Raw genomic sequence first — 19599 nt, forward strand, 5'->3', positions numbered from 1 at the left:
AAAAGCCAGCTCACTGGATGGATGATTCTGCTTAGAGCTTGTGCTGAAAAAAGTCACCAAATGTGAAGCTGAAAGTTCAATCATACGAAAAAGCATTAGCTAAATACAATCAGAGTCATGGCTGTCTCAGTGACACAATTACATAACAAATTAAAGTAATACAAAGCAGCATTTTATTTAAGTCTCTTATGTACTCAAGATAAAGTGTAATGTCCTAACATTTTACTTCTGGAGAAGTGACTGGACAGTAAGTCAAAAAATAATGACTATACTAGGTTAAGATTTAATATTAGCTCTCCAAGAAATTAGAGCTGCACCACACAGAGCCAAAAGCAGGCAGACTGCTTGTGTTTGATGTAAAGGTAGTTTACATGACATATTCCAGGCATCAAAGGTAATTTGGGAGGTTGGGGAAGGGCAGGTAGTTAAGTACAGAGTTGAAATTACTCTACTGGAAGATGTTTTGAAACATTAAAATTGTGAGACAAACAGAAACCGCATCATTGGACCAGGACTTAAGACTGAAATATACATGGTTAAACAAATACGTCAGTTTAAAAAAGAAAAAAAAAATTACTAGTTGCAATTATATTGAAGGTATACTTGCCATCAATACTAGACAGAGCTGTTTTGGTAAGACTTCGTACTCTTGAGTCAACGAGTCTTACATCTTCCCTATTATAGATGTATACATTTTACCTCTAGTGAGACTCCATTCACAAAAATAATGAAGATACGACTTCAGCTGAGCTCACAAGTAGTAACATGTACACTAACAGTTTTGAGAAAATTAATTCAAAGTATAAGAAAGATATACCACAACAGCTTCAGGATGTTGAGAATTTAACAGATCTATCAAAAATCTGAGTGCCTCAAATCATTTACTGAAAAGAACTTACTACATTATTGAGGTTAGGCATTCAATTAAAACCACAGAATATCAAATCAAGTGAACTACACAAAAGACAACAGCTGAATGCCTAATACCAGACTGATGAAGGCCCAACCTCAGTTGCCACTAGCTACAGAACCGGTACTTTAAAACACAAAATTTGCTACTGTCAGTAGAGTAAAATATTGGCAACTAAGAAAGCAAGAAAACAGAAAGTAACACCAACCCCTCCTCGTTGACCATCCACATGTATGGAGCGAATGTGATCTGCCAAATCCGGGCTGGAGCTGAAGCAAGCATGACAGTGGTCCCAACAACAGTTATAAGCAATGCTTTTTGCAGAGGAGGCAGGAACTCCTTGTCCATTCATCATAACTGGAGTTGAACGCCCACTGGAAATTGTGCTGTCTACGTCCATAATAGTGCTGCTTATGCTGTTAGACCAAAAAAAAAAAAAAAAGAGAAAGTTCATATTTGTTGCACGTTAACAGAACAAATAAAAATTATAGCTCTTTGGGGTTTTATTTCAGCCCTTTTGAGACAGATGACACAAACTACACCATTATTCAAAATCCGAAGATAACATTAGTATGTCTGCTATTTTGCTTTAAAAGCCTTTATGAGCAACTTCTCACATTATCTATTTTAGTCACTACTGTGCTAGCAGTCTTTTCCTCTGACAGATTTTGAAGGCATCGCTGGTTGTGACAGACTTTGAAATCATCATAGATACTTGCCTTGTTCAGATTGCCCCTCTCACCCACCACATGGATTTCACTGCATTTATCGATAAAAGTTTTGCCTTAGTCAAAACAACAGATTCCCTTTAGCAATGAGTTCCAGTTAAGCTTTAGTTTTAACTACCCTGAGTAACTTGGTTTCACGAGCAAACTCTGGAGATACCAGCAAGGTAACATTTATGAAAATGCTGACTATGATACCCCAAGCACAGATCCCTTAAAAATCTTCTTCCAACCCGTAAGTGTCCTCCTATTATTAAAACTGACCAACTATTCTTAGCCACTTGTTTTCCAAGTTTATTTTTTAAAGTTTTATAGATGTTTTCAACAGGTTTTTTGCTTTAATAAAAGCACAAATACATACTTCCTAAATGCTACACAAATATCACATTTCCCCCCTCCCCCCTCCCCCGCTCAAGATCTAATAATTCACAAGGCATGACTTCTACCCATGAAAGTCACACAGGCTCTTTGCTGCTACACAGCATTTTTCCATGCGCCCACCCACTATTTTTATTTTCTTCCCTTTTCTACACTCTGAATACACACAGCTTTTCATGATCCCTCCCCACCTCCCCAACCCCACAGTAGTCTTCGTTCCTTTCATGACATACAAGCTCACAATCTGCAACTAGCAAATAAAGAAAAGGTGGGCAATAGAAGCCTATAGATAATGGTTTGAATCTGTTCCATATTGCTGTCTTTCCCGAAAAGCTTATTTTATATTCACCAGAAACTTATAAAAAACCAAACCAACCATCCAACCTGTAACTAGCACTAAGCTGAAGCTGCCAGTCCCAACAGAGTTAACAGCCACTAACTAGAGCTACTGGTAACAGCAGTTTAGGATCCCTCTAGGAAATTGTCAGAAGCTTTAAGTGCAAAATACATTGCAAGCAATCCCAATTTCTCCAGTTTACCAGGCCCACAACAGACACAACTAGGGGACTGATATCCCCTCCCTTCATCCTCAGCTGATGCCTAACCCAAAAATTATCCCCAAAAGCAAAATCTGTAAAACTGTGTTATGGAAGCAAAGTTTACCAACAGGATGATAGAAAAATTGAATAAATAACTAAATGTGACCCCCCCGCCTGAGTCTGAGTTATCTAAACCCAGTTTTCTCAAAATCAGTACTTAGAAGTAGGTTTGAACACATACAAGATAGCACACAGCCTGATCACTTCTGTCGCATACAGTAGTGTTACACAGATCAGTGGTTCCAACAGGAAGTTGCTTAACCAAGGATGGCAAAGCACTACAGATACAGCACTCATGCAATAGCTGCCTCAGACTATTTCATGTGGATAAGTAAAACTAGCTTTCTCACACTTGAAAGGTACCAAAGTACAGTACTTTATAGATACTTTAGGTAGGATCTCAAACTTCCAAACTATTTAGAGTCAGTCCACTACAGTCCATGACAGCATTAGAACCATTCTCAAAACCCCCACAAACAGGCATAAGCAAATTTCTGACTAAGGGGAGGTATGGTGCCAGTGACCACAAGGACACGGGTATTTAGCATAGAGCTCTCAAGGGTTCCCCGGTTATACAGCCTGGTCTTAAGAGGGAAAGCAATGAAAGCCAAGAATGAGTTCTGTGAAAGAACTGGGGCAGGGGTGAGGGGGGAGAAATGTGCACTCATGCAGGGGTGTGTGGTTTCTCTGATTCACAGGCGTGCAATCTGGCTAACTTCTCTAAGCAGAGACAAAACCACCTCGAACTGATGAGCCTGTAGCATGAGAGTTTATTTCATACTGCAAATGCAGTGCAACAAACTTTGACCACCTCATGATATAAATAATCACAGGTCTCTAATTTTACAGCCCAAGGCATGCAAACACTTGGGCTGCCTTTTTTTTTTTTTTTTTAATGTTATACTTACCTGTAGAAAATTACTCTTGGTTTTGAAGAAAAATATGTAAATATCAACTAGCAATACTGATCCAGCAAAAGATATTCTGATATGTAAGGTTATTAATGACATGAGAAACCAACAACATGGAGAAAGCTGATTTACTTATAATAGTGTAAATGTTTGCTTGGTTTGGTTCTAATAGCCTCAGTGTTTGCTAAGGGCTAACAGATTAGTTGCATACACGATACCAAAATCTAGTATCAGAGGAACTGGAATAAAAAAGGTTGCCCACAGCACTTAAACCAAGTAGTAGCATATGGAATTACTTGGAAATTTAGGATTAAGAGATACACTGGATTCTGTGATTGGACTATGATTCCATAATCTATTCAAGTTATAGTCTAAAAATGGAAAAAAATGCAGCTCAAATCCAGTTGAGTGGTAACAGATCAGTATTTTGTTTAAGAGGAAACATGTTCTTTCTTCTAGTTTAAAGAACTTTGTGCAAGGCATTACAGGAAAACATTGCTGTAACAGGACCTACTAGAGAGAGGGCTAAACTGCTAAAATGAAACGGCCGGGAGTCACACAACAAGAGATCACTGTTTTCTGATGGTTCTCTTGATAGGCTCTGCCTAAATGCAAGAAACTCACTGCCCTGACACATTTCTTCTCTAGAAATAATCCATTAAATAAAAATCTAAAATCAATTTTTTTGTGTGTTTTCTCCTCTGTGCCTCCAGAACCAACATATTTCAGGTGAACAGGCACCTCACAGTACTGAGAACCTAGAATTAGTTTCTGTCTTTCTCACTTAGCCTGTTCTGGGTACCCAGGAAAGAGGTAAAGGCTGCAAAGAGAATCTGTGAAAGACCAGCAACATCCTTCCTCTCTGTCATAGTGCCCCATACAGCTCAAGCATGTGTACACTGTCTCTAGTCATCTATACACTCAGAAAAATCTCAGGAAGCTTTTCTGAAAAAAGTTTATAGTGTATATATAGCATCAGAGAAGACACTGCCCTGGGAGGTCTCTTGCCTTTGACCTGCCATTTCAAGAGGAAGCAGAAAGATGATGGTAAGTTTTACAGTCACAGCTGTGGCTGCTGCTAAATCTGTGAAGATTTAACTGACACACTGTTTTTGTAAGACCTGCTGATTCACCCACTTCTTTGTTTCCTGGAATTTCAGAAAGGGTATGAGGGCCGGACATACAAGTGGACAAGATGCGTGCACACACTCCATCATCTTATCTAGTACGCTTGAGTCTTTTCCTGACCAAAAGTGTGGAAGCACATCAACTCAGCCCATGAAGGGCTGGACTACTAAAATAGCGTCTGTATATCTTTCAATCTATGAATGGGGCTTTTCAATCCAATCTGACTTTATCTGCTTGGGATGATCCAAGAGAGGGAAAAATTCCTTAACAAAGAGAAGGTAGTAATGGAAATTACATCCTTCTGCTTTCTCATCTGAAATCCACAAAGCCTGTAAGTGGGGAAGTAATAATGTGTATCAAATAGGAGAAAACAGAACAAACTAGGGAAAATATAGACTTTCTGGCAAACTACTGGTAACAAAACAAAGGCAATGAAACAAACTTTTTACCTAAATAAGTTAAAGCAAGTTTTTCTGTCTTTTCCTAAGCCCTTTTTCCCCAGCTGGGAGATCTGTTTAAATCCTGACTGCCACTATCAAAGCAGAGTGACACAAGTAGAACTTAAGCGCTTGTGGCATTCCCCTATTGCTAGTGACAGACAGGTCTGGGTTTGCTCCCAAGCTGTAAGCAGGCTCCAGCTCCATTGTAATGGATCTATAGACCATGGCCTGATGAAGAACATTAGACATTTGAGTTTCAGAGAGTTCAACTCAGGGGTCATCTCAAACAATAGAGCATCAAAAACAGTCACTGCTGGAGAGAGCCTGCATACACAATAGCTGTTTTTAAGAAGCACCATTCAAAAGACTGACTAATTACTAAAATTTAAAACTGTTACAGCAAGCACAACATAGTCTTCGAGCTTATGTTATCCCTACTTTCATCCTAATCCAAGCACCAGAATCAACTTGAAGCAAAAATCACAGCTCTAGAGGCAAGAACCAAATGCCTTTCTAAAATACCTTACTAAACCCACACCTCATTTCCACAAGTCTGCAAACACTGGCAAACAGTGCCTTCCAAACGTGGCAAGGTGGAAACAAAAACACAGAATCTTCTCAGAGGAGTCAGACCTTTTTTACCTCCTACTACAATTTTTCCCTCTACCAAGAGATAAACAGCTGTGAAATTATACTGACATTTAAAGTGTATTCATTAGCAACAACATTAACACAAGCTTAAACAGAGGAATCATCACCTCAAAGGCACTGTTTCTGGTCTTATTTTTACCTGTACTTACTCCACCTTGATTTAGAAATAATACATCTTCATAATTGAGATTATTAAGATTTTTTTAGCACCACTTTCATGTCAAAAGGTTACTACCTGCACAATCTATATGTTCATGTGAACTAAATGTGTCTAGCTGGTTAAATCCAGTCCAAACTGTTTAAAAACAGTCCTGAAACTGAAACAAAAAAATAATAGCTAAAAACTTGTAAGAAGTTGCAACACATTTTCACTTTATAGAGGGGAAAAAAAAAGTTAAGTATTTTAATCCTGGATTATTCTTTTCCTTCAAGGATCTGAGCGAAATTAAGCCATTGTCGCAGTCATGTAAATACAAGTATGTTCTAGAAGGAAAAAAAAAATATTCCAAATTATTCAAAATTTAAAATGCACAAATTTCAAACCACGTATTTTACCACCTGCACATTTGGGCACTAATTGTTATGTACAGTTAAATCTGAATGAAAATATAACGAGCCTGTGATTTAATGCATTAAAGAAAATGGTGTATCACATCATTCCTGACACAGGATTGGCTCTCCAAGGAGATCAATTTCCTCACTACTGCAAGTAATCCCTTGCATTGAATTTAATGAATGGAATGCATCAAATTTTTTTCTTTCCCTTTTTTTGTTAATCTTTCAGAACAACAGACAGTAGGAGTCTAGAAGGAAAATCAACAAAAACAACAGAAAACCAGCACAATTTTATTTGTACTTTCCATGAACCTCCATTAGGAACTGTCCAGTTGAAGTAATAGTAGAGCCAGGCACTGAACACATGCACAAAAGCCCAATCAATTTGCTATTATACTTTTAATGTCTGCTAAACATACTCCCTCTAGACCTTAACTGAAGCAACCTTCCCTCAGGCAAAATTCAGACCTAACAGATGGGCCTTATACCATGCCCTTGAGGGTCAACAAGCACTACTTCAGTCTGATCAACAGGAGCTCATTTCAGAGTTACAGTACCTCCACCGAGAATGCTTAGCTTTCAGTCCCCAGATGTTCAGTAGGTAAGCAAAGGACGCAGCTGACTTCAGCTAACACCAAGGGAAACGACCATGACAGATCCTATAATAAATACCCTCATCTTGTAAAGCATCAAATTAAAAATGAGCAGAGATTTCAGGGAACATAGATTGCAGGGTCGCTAAAACCAACGCTACTGAGTAGCCATCAAGCTGCACACTACACTAGCTCAAGTGAGGAATCTTCATAAAGAGTTTCTTCGAAAGTACACAGTGATAAATCCAGTCATAAGCATCAAATCCACAGAAGATTGCCTCTGACTAGATGAAAGGCATAATTAACATTCAAGAATCCAAGTACTACAAACCTCACTGGAAGAAGGTGAACATTTTAAGGATAAAAAAAATAAAAAACCCACAAAACCAAAACCACCACACCCTGCTAGTTTCTTTAGCTTTTACTAGTCAGTGAAATACTCTGTCATTTCTGCATGGAGCTTCAGCTACAAGTTCCAATCCACACGACGGAAGCTTAAGAAAACTGAACCATAACACTCAGATAAAACAAACTCAGAATAATGGAAACACTGTAAATGACAGTCACTTCTTACAGCAACTTCAAGGGTTAAAACCTAGAATCCAACAGAAAAGCTTTTACCACATGGAAGACTACATCACAACTAGGTACTAATCCCAAAAGAAAACAAACAGCATCAATCGCAATCATTCAATTACAAAGGCCAAGTCGAAACAGAATAAAAATTGAAAGAAAAAATAATAATGACATGCCTAGTGACATACGCCAGCACCTCATTATTTTTAAAGTCCTGAGCAAAACCAAAAATTTCACAAGTTTCCCCATTAATCTGTTCCTTTCCAAGACTAGGGGTGCAAAACTCTGGTGTACAGCTCTGCCCAATGGACTAGTTCCACAAAATCAACAGACCACCTCGTAGTTCTACAGTTTTTTGAGGCCATCTAATTCAAAGTGATTCACACTCACTACTTCCTAATGCAATCAATGGTCAAGCAAAGATAAATCCTCACAAAGCTTGAAAATTATCAAATTACCAATGCGGAGCTCCCGTCATTGATAGGAAGCTCCTCCATCTGTCCTAGGAATTTTAGTTATCTTCTTTATAAAATCTCTGTCACTTCCAAACATGGGAGCCACTGAATCTTCTCCAAGAAGCATTACATGATTAACTTTTACTTTTTTACATTCCACTCAGCAACACGAACTGCAGACCAAGGCTGTTAAAAACTGCAGTAGGACAAACGTCGTTTCTAAGAGCTAACGATTTCAGTGGTACAAAACTGACTAGTAACAGAAATTGCTACATTGGCTCCTAAATGAAAGCAGAGGAAGAATAAATTCATGGTTTTGTACTAAGATTTAACTTCTGCTGACCTTCGATGAATATTAAGCAAACTTTAATGCCAATCTCTTTATGATCTGCATCAGGGTACCAGTATCCAATAAAATGCAGTGTTCAAGGCAATTATAAACAGGTGTCCAAGCAGCTTTAAATTAATCTTTGCTTTATGTTCTCCAAATGATCGTGTCAATTTAAAAGTGAGATTAAAACACATCCTAAGAAAAATGAAGAGTTCACAAAACATGAGCAACCACTATGAGCCAGCACTAGAGTAGAAAGGTTTAGCATTTGCCTGATCTTTTTTGTTCCTCTCCCCATCTTTGGTGGATTTGATATTTTATGATGCATCTACATTGGTAACAGATATACTCTTACTACTAAGTTTCCATGATTTATCAATTTAACTCCCCAAATCAAACATTTATGTTCCACAAGCAAAACAGTGTGCCTTATTTTAATGGCTGTAGTTTCATTGTGGCACGGAAATGCCGTAATGCGTTAGAGCTCCTACAGTTTCTTTTCATCCAACCAGCAAGTAATCCAGACAGAACCTTCAAAGTAGACAGAAAATAACTCCAGCTACCCACCTTTCTAAGGGTTTTTTTTAAATGATTTTCCTGAGAAACCCGTTTGTCTTTAATTTAAGTAAAAAGTATCCAAAAGAATTTCATGACTGATAATAATTAGTTTCTGAATTCAGGAAAATCTACCACCAGTAAGAAAAAAAAAAGTAGCGCATGCAGATAAACCACCATCAAAACAAAAACAGAACAAAACCAGATTGCAGAACACTAAATGGCTGCCAAAGAGAAAGATAAAGCACATGGCAACAATAAATTAGAATACCTGTATCAAAACAATAAGCCAGAACTACATGAACTGAAAGTCCACCACTGTGTTTAAATGGCAATACCTTCTGTTCACATCTGCTCTCGCAGCTCCTATCCACAAAGCCCCCTTATATCACACAACACAACTGACTCCACGGCTCTTCAGAGGCAAGGGAGGAAAAACAGGATAGCCAAAAATTTCATATGTCCAAGTTACTTTGTGAAAGTGAGAGGGAATCAACCTAGCAAATAGGAGATACAACACTAAAAAGTTAAGACAGATAGAAAAGCAAAATAGCAGTGTTTGGTGGTCTAGCATTTTCGAAAAGCACCTCCAGGTTCTTGATACCTTTAAATAAGTAAAAGCAACATTAAGGCAACTTCCAGGTAAAGGAAAAAGACTACGATTTCCAGGACTGCATGATTTGAGAGCACCCACTCACTTGAAAGCACTTGTGCTTCTGAATCACTTGGGAATTTTTTTGGAAATCAAACCTATTTTTTACACAGATTAAGTTATTCTAACAAAAACTTTGCAAAATGAACAAGACTCAAACAGTATTCATAAACCAATATTAAAAACAAGTTTGCGAAACTCTTTATTGAATATCTATATAGTTATATGACTACTAAGAAAGCAACGCAGAAGAAAATAAAACGGTCAAGGGAAAGAATGTTATACAGTGTGACAAGTGATAACATTAAAAAAAACTTGGTTTGAAATTCTTTTTGAAGCAGCACCTTATTTTAGAGTAAAGCTATGTCTAGCTTAGTTATAAATACCTGGAAAAGGGAGCAACACTGCAAACACTTCAGACTGATAATATAAAACCAGGGGAAGATAGAAAAGCTCTTCAAGATAGAGAAATCAAAGGAACTTAAAATAACAAACACACACAGGAAACAAAACAAGACTGAGAAAGTGTATTATGAATCACCACCACTCTAGAGCTGTTTCCACTCTCCTGGATCACTCACTTTGATTATTTAGATTGTTAGCCCTAGAATATTTGGGCTCATAATATTTACATAACACAAACCCAGGTTATCACCAGATTTGTAGCATACGGAGGAACAGGCAACACAAAGAAACTTGGAATGCCAAAACATCAGACGAGCAGTGAGAGAGCAGAGCAGGTTAAACGCGCATGCCTTGTAATATGACAGCATGAAGACTACATATGCAAAAGGATTACACAAATCAAGAAACTGTAAGTGGTTCTGCCTTACAGATACAAATAAAACTGACTTTCATTTCTGGGAACCGCATTACCTTTGACTTGATAATCTCCTTGGGAAGTCAGGGAACAGCAACAGTTCATAATTTTCAATTCTTACCGATAAAACAGTACCTTTACTACCACAGCTTAAGAGAAGCACAGAAGAAACACGTTCAGTCATTAAAGAAAGATTTTTATTTTTTTTAACCATGCTTTCCATTCCAAGAACCATAATCAATACAAAGTAGTCTCATCAGCACTGGAAGTTAACAGCCTTCAGGCACAGCGTCAAGGGAATTTCACCCGCTATAACACCCTCCCATTCTCCCATCCTCAGGATACCTTCCCTCACCCCCAACCCCAGAACACAAAACTCAGAAAACAAGCAGAAGACAAAACAACCAAAGAACGATGCAAAACTCCCAGGAGACCTAAAAAACTCCTCCAGTTTCACTTACAATCACATTAGGTTCAACTTAATAGAGAATAAAAATACATAGATAGGATAGCATTCTAAAGGATCAGAATTGCCTATTCATACCTCAGTGAATAGTTGTGACTTCAAATATTAACCAGGCATCAAAAGCATAGAAACTAGCAGAGTTAACACTCCACTAATTGACTCAATCCATAATAGAAAAGTCATAAATCAAGGTCTGATTTCTGTTCTGCTGGGCCACTTGCATAAATTGTCTGATCTACAGCTTGGCATGCAAGTCAGCCTGAGGAAGTCTACTTAAAGACATGCCAAAAGTGGTTCTATTTCAAATTAAAAAAAAAATGTTTATGTTTCCCTGTTTACTGTGTATATAATGAAAATATTTTCTTTGCACCTTTAAGACTTTTTATATTTGGAATCTGAGTTGTGATTACAGCACAATAACCTATAATGATCAAAATAAGGATTTTACTGCAATTTTGCAGAGGAACTAGTAATTTGTACAAGATGCTGCATGGAACAACATTAAACAATAAGTGGAAATTCTCTAAGCTATATTCTTATTTAGAGAAAGTATATTTAACAAATGGTACTACCACTACATATGCCAATAATCTTGTCTTCCACAAGTCTCTCAACTCAAACAACTTAGGTTCATTTTACTCCCTCTAACACTAGACAAGCTAGTTGAATTACAGCACACTTCTACAGCGCAACAGGATGACAACACAACTTTCAACATCACAACAAATCTTTCATTTTCTATCACTATCAAATATCTTTGCATATACCTGAAGAAGGCATCCATCAAACGTTAGCAAGTGAAGTTTAGCAAAAGATATCTAAGATCTTAAATTCTAGCATAAAGAAGAAAATTAGATATGGGAAAAGAAATCCCAGGCTTCGGTTTGTTGAGGTTTTTTTTTTTTTAACCCTGCATTTTACCACCATGAAGGGAAAAAAAGTACACCAGTACTTTGAATGAGAGGCTTCACATTTTTTCCCCAATTATTTGTTGTTTTTTAGTTTTGCAAAAATCACAACCTGAAAATTGTAAATGCTATCTTAGCACATCACAAAACCAGTGACAAACAGAAAGCATAACATGGAATATTTATAGTTAATTTTCTAAAACAAATTTATTTGAACACATTCATATTCTAAACATTAAAAACTCCAGACAGAATGCATATAAAGTTATAAAAAGTTACATAAATAATGAAACAAAGAAACCTCTCTCTCAGAATATTCCAAAACTACCACTTTTGTTTATCTGCAAGTCATGCCACTGTATTTTTTTAATAGCAACTGGGAGAGTGGATAAAATTCACTGTTCCCACAAAGGAGTTCCTTACCCTCTTCTGTTCCCTTCTCCTGCACAAGTTAACTGGAGATTACATTCCCACCTGTTTCAAAGATTCCCTGCAATCACTTGGCTCCTTTACAGCACAGACCATTTTTCACTTCCTTTGGGTTAAGCTCTCACTTTTTCCTCAGGCTATTGGGCATATCTCATTCCCCATCACACCAAAAGTTTTCTGTGTGTATGTCGCCTCTCCCCCTTGCCAGAAGCCTCTATTCCCATGTCAAATGCTCCATCTGCTCTCTCCTATACCATGCCCCCACTTTTCTACCCAGTAACACACTGCTCTACAACTACCCCAACACAATGGGTTCTAGATGTACTTCCATACCAGCTCTGCATGCTGCTCATCTCCCCACCATTATTCTCTAATTGGAGAATGTTTTCCAAAAAAAACATAAATATATTAAAGCTATTGGAAAGCTGTACAGATTTGAGTAAGAGTGGCTGTGGTGGAACATTTCCACCACATCACCCAAAAAAGTTATCTGCAACCAACTCCAGAAATGCATGATGTCACATCTCTGCCAAACGGATGTTCAGGCTGCACATACCACCCAGTTTAACTTAACTGGAAAGTGGAAAAGCGGGGGAAAATAAGAAAATGAAAGAAAAAAAGACGACCAAGACAGTTCTTTCCACTACTGCCTAGGAAATTCCCCAAAACAACCCACCAATCAAGCCTCATACTCGGAAATCACCAGGCTTAATGATGTCACAAACTTAAACAAAATGCACATAGACCTGTTTGGATGTACAAATCCAACATAAAAGCAATACCATTTCTCTTTTATACTGAATAGGAAAATGTTTTTCTCAAATTCTATGAAGTATATTTACATCTTACTACAATAAGTATAACAGCTCATTATACCAAGCTCTTTCATCTAGTTCACAAAAAGACCTCATGTTAACCACTCAATTATACCAACCAACAGCTTTAGTAATAAAGATACTTGCCATACAAAATATCTGGGCTGTTTTGTCTTCCCATCAAAAGCTATTTTCTTCAGTGCCAGAAAGGCCTGAACATAACCATTACAGAAACAAGGGGTTTATTTTGCAATTTGAAAGCAAATAACAGCAGCAATAATAAATGCTCAGAAATGCTGCAAATACAATTTTCAGCAGAATTTTGGGAACTCAGGTAATCGCGTACATAGCCCACTCTGACACGTCAATATTACACACGATCAAAAAAAAAAAATCTAACGACTTAACCACCTTGCCATAAGTGCTAATGAATGATTCTTCACTTCCTGGATAGGAACAAGTGAGACTATGCAGCAGAGAGGCCTGAAGCACTTTTTAATCTGGTCACATGGATACACGAAGCATACCTATTAGTAGCATATGCCTTCCTGATTATATTTCAAATTTACTGTTCCACCTTCATAAAAATCACTCATAGAATTCACATGTCCCTGCCTAATCAGTCTTGAAAACTCTTCACTTTTAAGAATTTAAAAACTAGATAAAATTAAGACTATATTTAAACCTCTAAATAACTAATGTTTTAAAATCAGCATACATGTTAAAGGTTGAGAAGGCCTTCATTTTAAACAAGATTAAAAAACCTCAGCCTAGATTTTGGATTTTTCATGTCTAACTCTCTTATCTTTCAACCTGTTAAGTTTCACACAGCCTCATTTCACTCAATAAAAAGAACAAAGCTGACAATCTGAAACACGAAAAGGTTTATTATTGAAAAACTGCTGGCATATTACACAGGAACAGAATAATAACATTTCTAGAAGTATTCTACAAGTATAATATGGCTAAGATAGCTAAAAGTTTCCCTGAGTATTCCTTGAGTCAGCTCCTCCCAATCATCAGTTCTGTTGGTGAATCACAGTAAACGCAAAAAGGCTCAAAAAAAAAAAAAAAAAAAAAGGCAAGCCTTACAAGTTACAGGAAAGTTGCCTGCTCCGTGAAAAAGATGGACATTAACTAGTGCTGTGCCCGAAGGAAAGATTACTACATAGGTCCAACGACAACCTGTTACATTTGGCCTACCAGCCGGTCAATCAGCACTTATATTCCCATCAGCAAAATAGCTGATAACTCCAGCTAAAACGTATTTTTTCAGCACTCCTTGCCTAGTTAGTAAGCGGAGGGAGCAAAGGATAAATTGCTGAAGGGCAAAGATGATGTATGGAATGACAGAAGACCAGGGGTAACTTCTAGGTGGAAGTACAAAGACTCAAGACAAACAGCTTCACTGCTTATATTTCTGCTAAACATCTTACTACAATTGCAAGATCTATCACTGTTCTCCAAATCAAACAAAATCCGACAATGAATCTACTTCAGATTTAAATAACTTTCATTATAAACTTTCCAGTAAACAATACTTAAATGATTTCAGTAACCCAACACAAAGTGTCTGTAAGTAAATACTGTAGTTCAGCAATAACACATCAGGGAGCTGCAGATGCATCTTCACTGCATTCAGATCAACTGATTTATACCCAAATCCACGCACCTGCTTAGGTCTAGTTCAGTACCTGTGGCTCAATGCTAAACTTGGTTACTGTGTTTATAGTTAACTGAATCATTATTTTTTTCTTTTCAAGTCATGTCAAATGTTTCTCAGCATTGTAATAAGACAAGCTGCTCCAGAGAACTCTGGAGAAACACATCCATCCTTTCAGCACACGTCTGAAGTTAGGGAGAGGCACAAGAAAATTACCAGCACTCACATGCTGATCACAGTCTTTGTTCTAACTGTAAATCTGGAGGATAACTAGCCTTGAATGCTGCCTATTATTACTGGGCCAGCTGATCTGAGCTTGCTCAAAAGCCGTAGACAGACTTCAGCACAGTAGTGGGAACTTAGCACAATTCCCAGGAAAAACCTGGAATGATTACAGATCAACAAGATACCTACCAGTCCTAGAGTTACTGCACTCTAGTACTTTCATTACTAGCACCACTGAGCTGAAAATGCCACCTGGTTATCCTAGGTATCAGTTTGGTTTTTGTTTTTTGGCTTCTGTTTTTTTTTGGGGGGGAGGAACATAAATATGTTTCAACAAAGTACAAAGTCTCTACGTGCGTGGAAATCGCTGGTTAAAATTCACCCTAAGTTTCAGGGCATTGATATTCAACATTGCATTTGTTTCTCGTGTTGTTATAAATACCTACAAATTTCCTACGGTGATGCCTCAAATTATTTATTCTATTAGCAGACACTAATATTTTGAATGTATTTTGAGAGTAACAGAAGTTGCTAAACAGTAATTATATTCTGACTATGTAAGATTTTCCTGTTCAGCTCTCTTATTTATAGGTTATTTTATATTTGATATCACTAAACCAAAAATCAAAAAGATAACACATTGATAACTGCGGAGAAAGATAAAGATCATACACAGGGAAACAGGAATTTGATCATCATGGAATTCAGGCCCTCTCACCACACCCTTTTATTTATTCAAATTTTCTGAAGAGGAAACAAGAAAAAAAATCCCAAGCCTAGAGGCATGATCTGAATGTTACCAAACCTGCCTACAGCAGAGGAATCTTTACCAAATATACCTCTCTACCAACTTCCTCTTGTTTAACCCAGTGACTGTAAATTCAGGTGTACTAGCTCAATCTCTCATTCCTTTTCTCTGTCTTCCCTCCCCCAGGTAATCTCACTCTACAGCACACCGTGAGACAAGACACTAAGCTCCTTACGACTTCAGAGACACACTTCATAGTCAGCAAAAGTCATGAAGTACTGTACAATATACTATTTAATACAAAACATCACTTAATAGACAGAATATCATTCCCTAATAATTACAGACTTACATTTTAATGCAGAGGTGATGAAATCAATGAATGGTAAAGTCTTTAAGGATTTTAATATGTTATCATAAACCTGTACCTCCACCTATATAAGTCTAAACTGTTCCCAGCTCTCCCCTGGCATTTCACCATCCCACCTCACATACTCTTCAGCTCTTTGGCACATCTCCTACCTTTTGCAATACTATGCTTGTCTGTCTGATCATCTGAAAGGCACAAGATTATGTTGTGGCTGGCTTCCAAGCAGTGGCTATCATTTGGATCCTTATGTCAAGCAAGTGACTTGCTGGACTACACATAGCAAAAATCATAAAGCATTCTACCCTGCTGCAGCAAGGAGCGCACACAAAATGAAGTTTCCAATCGCCTAGAACACTAAATGCCACTGCTGGTAGAGCTGCTCTTTTCCTACCCAACTCAACAAACAGGCTTTGAAGTTACAGCACAAAACTCCCTCTCAGCATCCCAACTTTTCAGCCTGGCAGTTCAAGATAAAACTTTGCAAAGATTAAAAACAAAGTGCAGTCCTTAATTAAAGCACTAAACGTGAAGAGTCCCACTCCTGCAGCTGAGTCTGTACCGATGGTACCGGAAAGGAGCAACGATGGGTACATACACAGATTTAACTGTGTGACTATAGCAAGAGAACCATGAGAACAATGAGAAAGAAAGTAGCACACTAGCTCTGGAGTGCACAAGCAAGGCATAATGACACTGTGCTTCCAGAAAACCCCTGCAAGTTATTTCTGTTATTTCCTCAACCCATAAATTGACATGCACTCAGATAAGATCAGGATTAGATTCATATTTTAATTCAATGAAAAACAAGAAACTGTATCTTAAAACTCTATTATGTACCTGTTGTTTTTCCAGAAGTCTACTCCCATACTTACATGACTTCACGTAAAAATCTCAGCTTTTGAAAAAACAAGACAAAGAAAAAAACCCCCAACACCCACCCCCCCTTTCCATCTTGCACAAGTTCAGACGAAAGAAAATGTGACTCCTACGAGTCTCAAAAGTCAGATGGAAACCAAAGTGCTGAAATTTTTTCTCTCCTCTTAAGACTTTTAGGCCAATTACATGGTTTTGGGGAACTTACAAGGGTTTTGTTTGTTTGTTTTTAACACTTGAGGTTAGATCTAGTGATGCCCCAATTGTGAAATACGGGTATTTGTACAGCTACACAGAATATGATCTAACATATATTCAAAGCACATTTCTCGAATAAACCATGTAATTCTTCACACTTAACAATGAAACTATCTTAAGAGAAAGTACAAACAAGACTGTAATTGTTACTTAACTGTAATTCTAACAGGGCAGTCTGATACTTTTTAATGCTAAAGTGAAACAGAAGAGTTTAAGAAACTTGTGCTGTTTTTTAAAGGACCAATTAGTAAAGGGACCTACAGCATTTTGAGGCTGCTCTTATGTCCATTTTTCGTCCCTTTTTTCAGTTTGTCAATTAAACCATTGCACGCAACATCCAAAAAAACTACTACATAAGCCATGTTCTTTGAAATGTCTGACTTAGTAGGCTAAACCAGATCCGAAAGGTAGAATTCAACTATGTGTGAAAATTTGGTTGTGCCTTTCCACAAGAATCAAGCTAAAGTCTTGGTAAAACAAAATGCAGACTTTTAACATACAAAAAAACTAATAAATAATCTTTGCATTCACTATTACAGAACTCATCCAAAGATGACTTTGAGCCTCGCTTAGTACTGTGCATGCTTATTACTTGTGCACACCTAACATAGAAAGGCTGGTCTCCTTTTTATTTTAGTAAACGAGATGATTCCCCCCCTGTCTCCCTTATGTTTTAAGAGATTACCACACAGCTTTCTATCTCTAGTGCAGAGACCTTGGTGCGGGTGCAGATAAAACCACATCCACAGATGATTTCCCATCCTGAAGCTTTGGTACACCCCACCTGTGCGTTAGCGCAAGACACACCCCTAAAGAACCCCAAAACCACCGCCTGAAAAAAAAAACAGCAGCTTTTGAGGAAACCGGCAACCAAATACCGCCAGCTGAACAGGCAGCGCCCCGTGCTCAGATGGCAGCGGGGGCCGCTCCGGGGCTCTCCATAAAACGCCTAACGGTGATGGCTGCAGCTCCAGCAGCCCCCACGCAGCCTGCCGTCCGGTGCCGCGCCGGGTGGAGCGCCCCCTCCTCCCAAAAGCAGCGGGCAGGCTTTCGGAGGGGGGCCTGAAGGACCCGAAGCCGCGGCGGGGGCGGAGGGCCCGCCGCGCCGCCGCAGGCCGTCCCCCGCCCCGCCCGGCACAAGTTGGCCGGAGAAACCTGTGGCTGCCCCCCGCCGCCGCCCTGACAGCGCCAGCGGCCGGGAGGGGGGGCGAGGGTCGGTCGGCGCCCGGGGAAGAGGGAACCCTTGCCGCTGCGGCGGGGCGGGCGGCCTGGCGAGCCCACCCCCGGGGCTGCACGGCGGGGAAGCGAGCGGACATGGCGCCCGCCAGCCCCGGGACCCGAGGGACACCCCGCTCCCCGCCGAGGGGCCGGGGAAGGGCACCGGACGGGACGCGAACTGACCTGTCCTCCGAGTCCATGCGGCTGAGGGGCTCCCCGTCCGAGGACATCTCCAGGCTGCCCCGCCGGCCCCCCGACGTGGCGCTGCAGCTGCTGCTGCCGCTGCTGCTGCCGCCGCCGCCGCCGGTGCCGTAGCCCTCGTCGCCACCGCTGGACACGCTGCTGGAGCTGCTGCCCCCACCGCCGCCTCCGCCGCCGCCGCGGCCCAGCCCGTCCTCCTGGCTGCCCCGGGGGCCCTTGGGCTCCTCCTTGGCGTCGGCCTCGCTGCTGCCGCCGGGGCTCAACGAGCGGGTCTCGTCGCTGCAGCAGCCGCTGCTCGTGCTGCTGCTCCCCACCAGGCTGCTCTCCTCCTCCTCGCCGCCCTCCTCTTCCTCCTCCTCCTCCTCCTCCTCCTCCTCCTCTTCCTCCTCCTCCTCCTCCTCCTCTTCGTCCTCATCCTCCCCATCCCCGGCCTGGCTAGCGCTCTCCGGGCTTGGCTCCGACATGCTCTCCGCCTCCCCGTTCAGCAGCAGCAGCGACTCCGTCTCCGCCGCGGCAGCCGCTGCCGAGGACGAAGGCGACGACGAGGATCCAGCCCCAGCCGCAGCCTCCTCCTCCTCCGCCCCGGCGGCCGCCGCCTCGCCGGGAAGCAGCCCCTCCGGCTCCGCCATGTCGCTGCGAGCGGCCGCCATGGCGCCTGCGAGTCGCTGCGAGCGGAGCGGGGACGGGCGGGCGGGCGCGCGCGGCGGCGGCGGCGGCAACGGCGGGGGCGTGCGCGTGGCCCGTGCGCGCGGCCGCGCTCTGCCCCCCGCCCCCCCCCAACCCCCGCGCTCCCTCCCCTTGCCCTTCTCACCCGCACAATCGCGCGGCGGCGCGAGCCGCAGAGAGGAGGGGCTCGGGCCGCCGCCGCACGCGCTACGGAACGCGCCCGGGGACAAAAACGTGGGAAGGGCGGAGCGGCGGCCCCTGGCGCGGGGGGCCGGGAGAGGCGGCGCGCGGGAGGGGCGTTAACGGGCGGGCGGGGCGGCACGGCGCGGCGGGGCCCGTAATGCCTCGCTTGAACCGCGTCGTCGTCGCTCACCGCGCCGAGGGGGGGGGGGGGAAGAGTGACACTCGTGTTCCGCGGAGAGCCCCGCAGGATGCGCCGGGAACGAAGCACTCCCGGGCAGCGGGCGCCGCCCCGCCCCA

The 19599-nt window shown here is 41.1% G+C and overlaps 1 protein-coding gene across 1 annotated transcript in view; it reads right to left on the reverse strand.

The window, feature by feature from the left end:
• Window positions 1-19103, reverse strand: part of AEBP2 (AE binding protein 2) — a 49300-nt gene extending 30197 nt beyond the window's left edge. The window contains exons 1-2 of the mRNA XM_086466855.1: window positions 18436-19103; window positions 1119-1326 (exon numbers count right to left, since the gene is read on the reverse strand). Coding sequence (XP_086322981.1) covers window positions 1119-1326; window positions 18436-19103 — 876 coding nt within the window. The remainder of the gene's footprint in view (window positions 1-1118; window positions 1327-18435) is intronic.
• Window positions 19104-19599: the final 496 nt, after the last annotated feature.

This window comes from Leptosomus discolor, chromosome 1 (genome assembly GCF_034619465.1).
Source record: "Leptosomus discolor isolate bLepDis1 chromosome 1, bLepDis1.hap2, whole genome shotgun sequence".
NCBI lineage: Eukaryota > Metazoa > Chordata > Aves > Leptosomiformes > Leptosomidae > Leptosomus > Leptosomus discolor.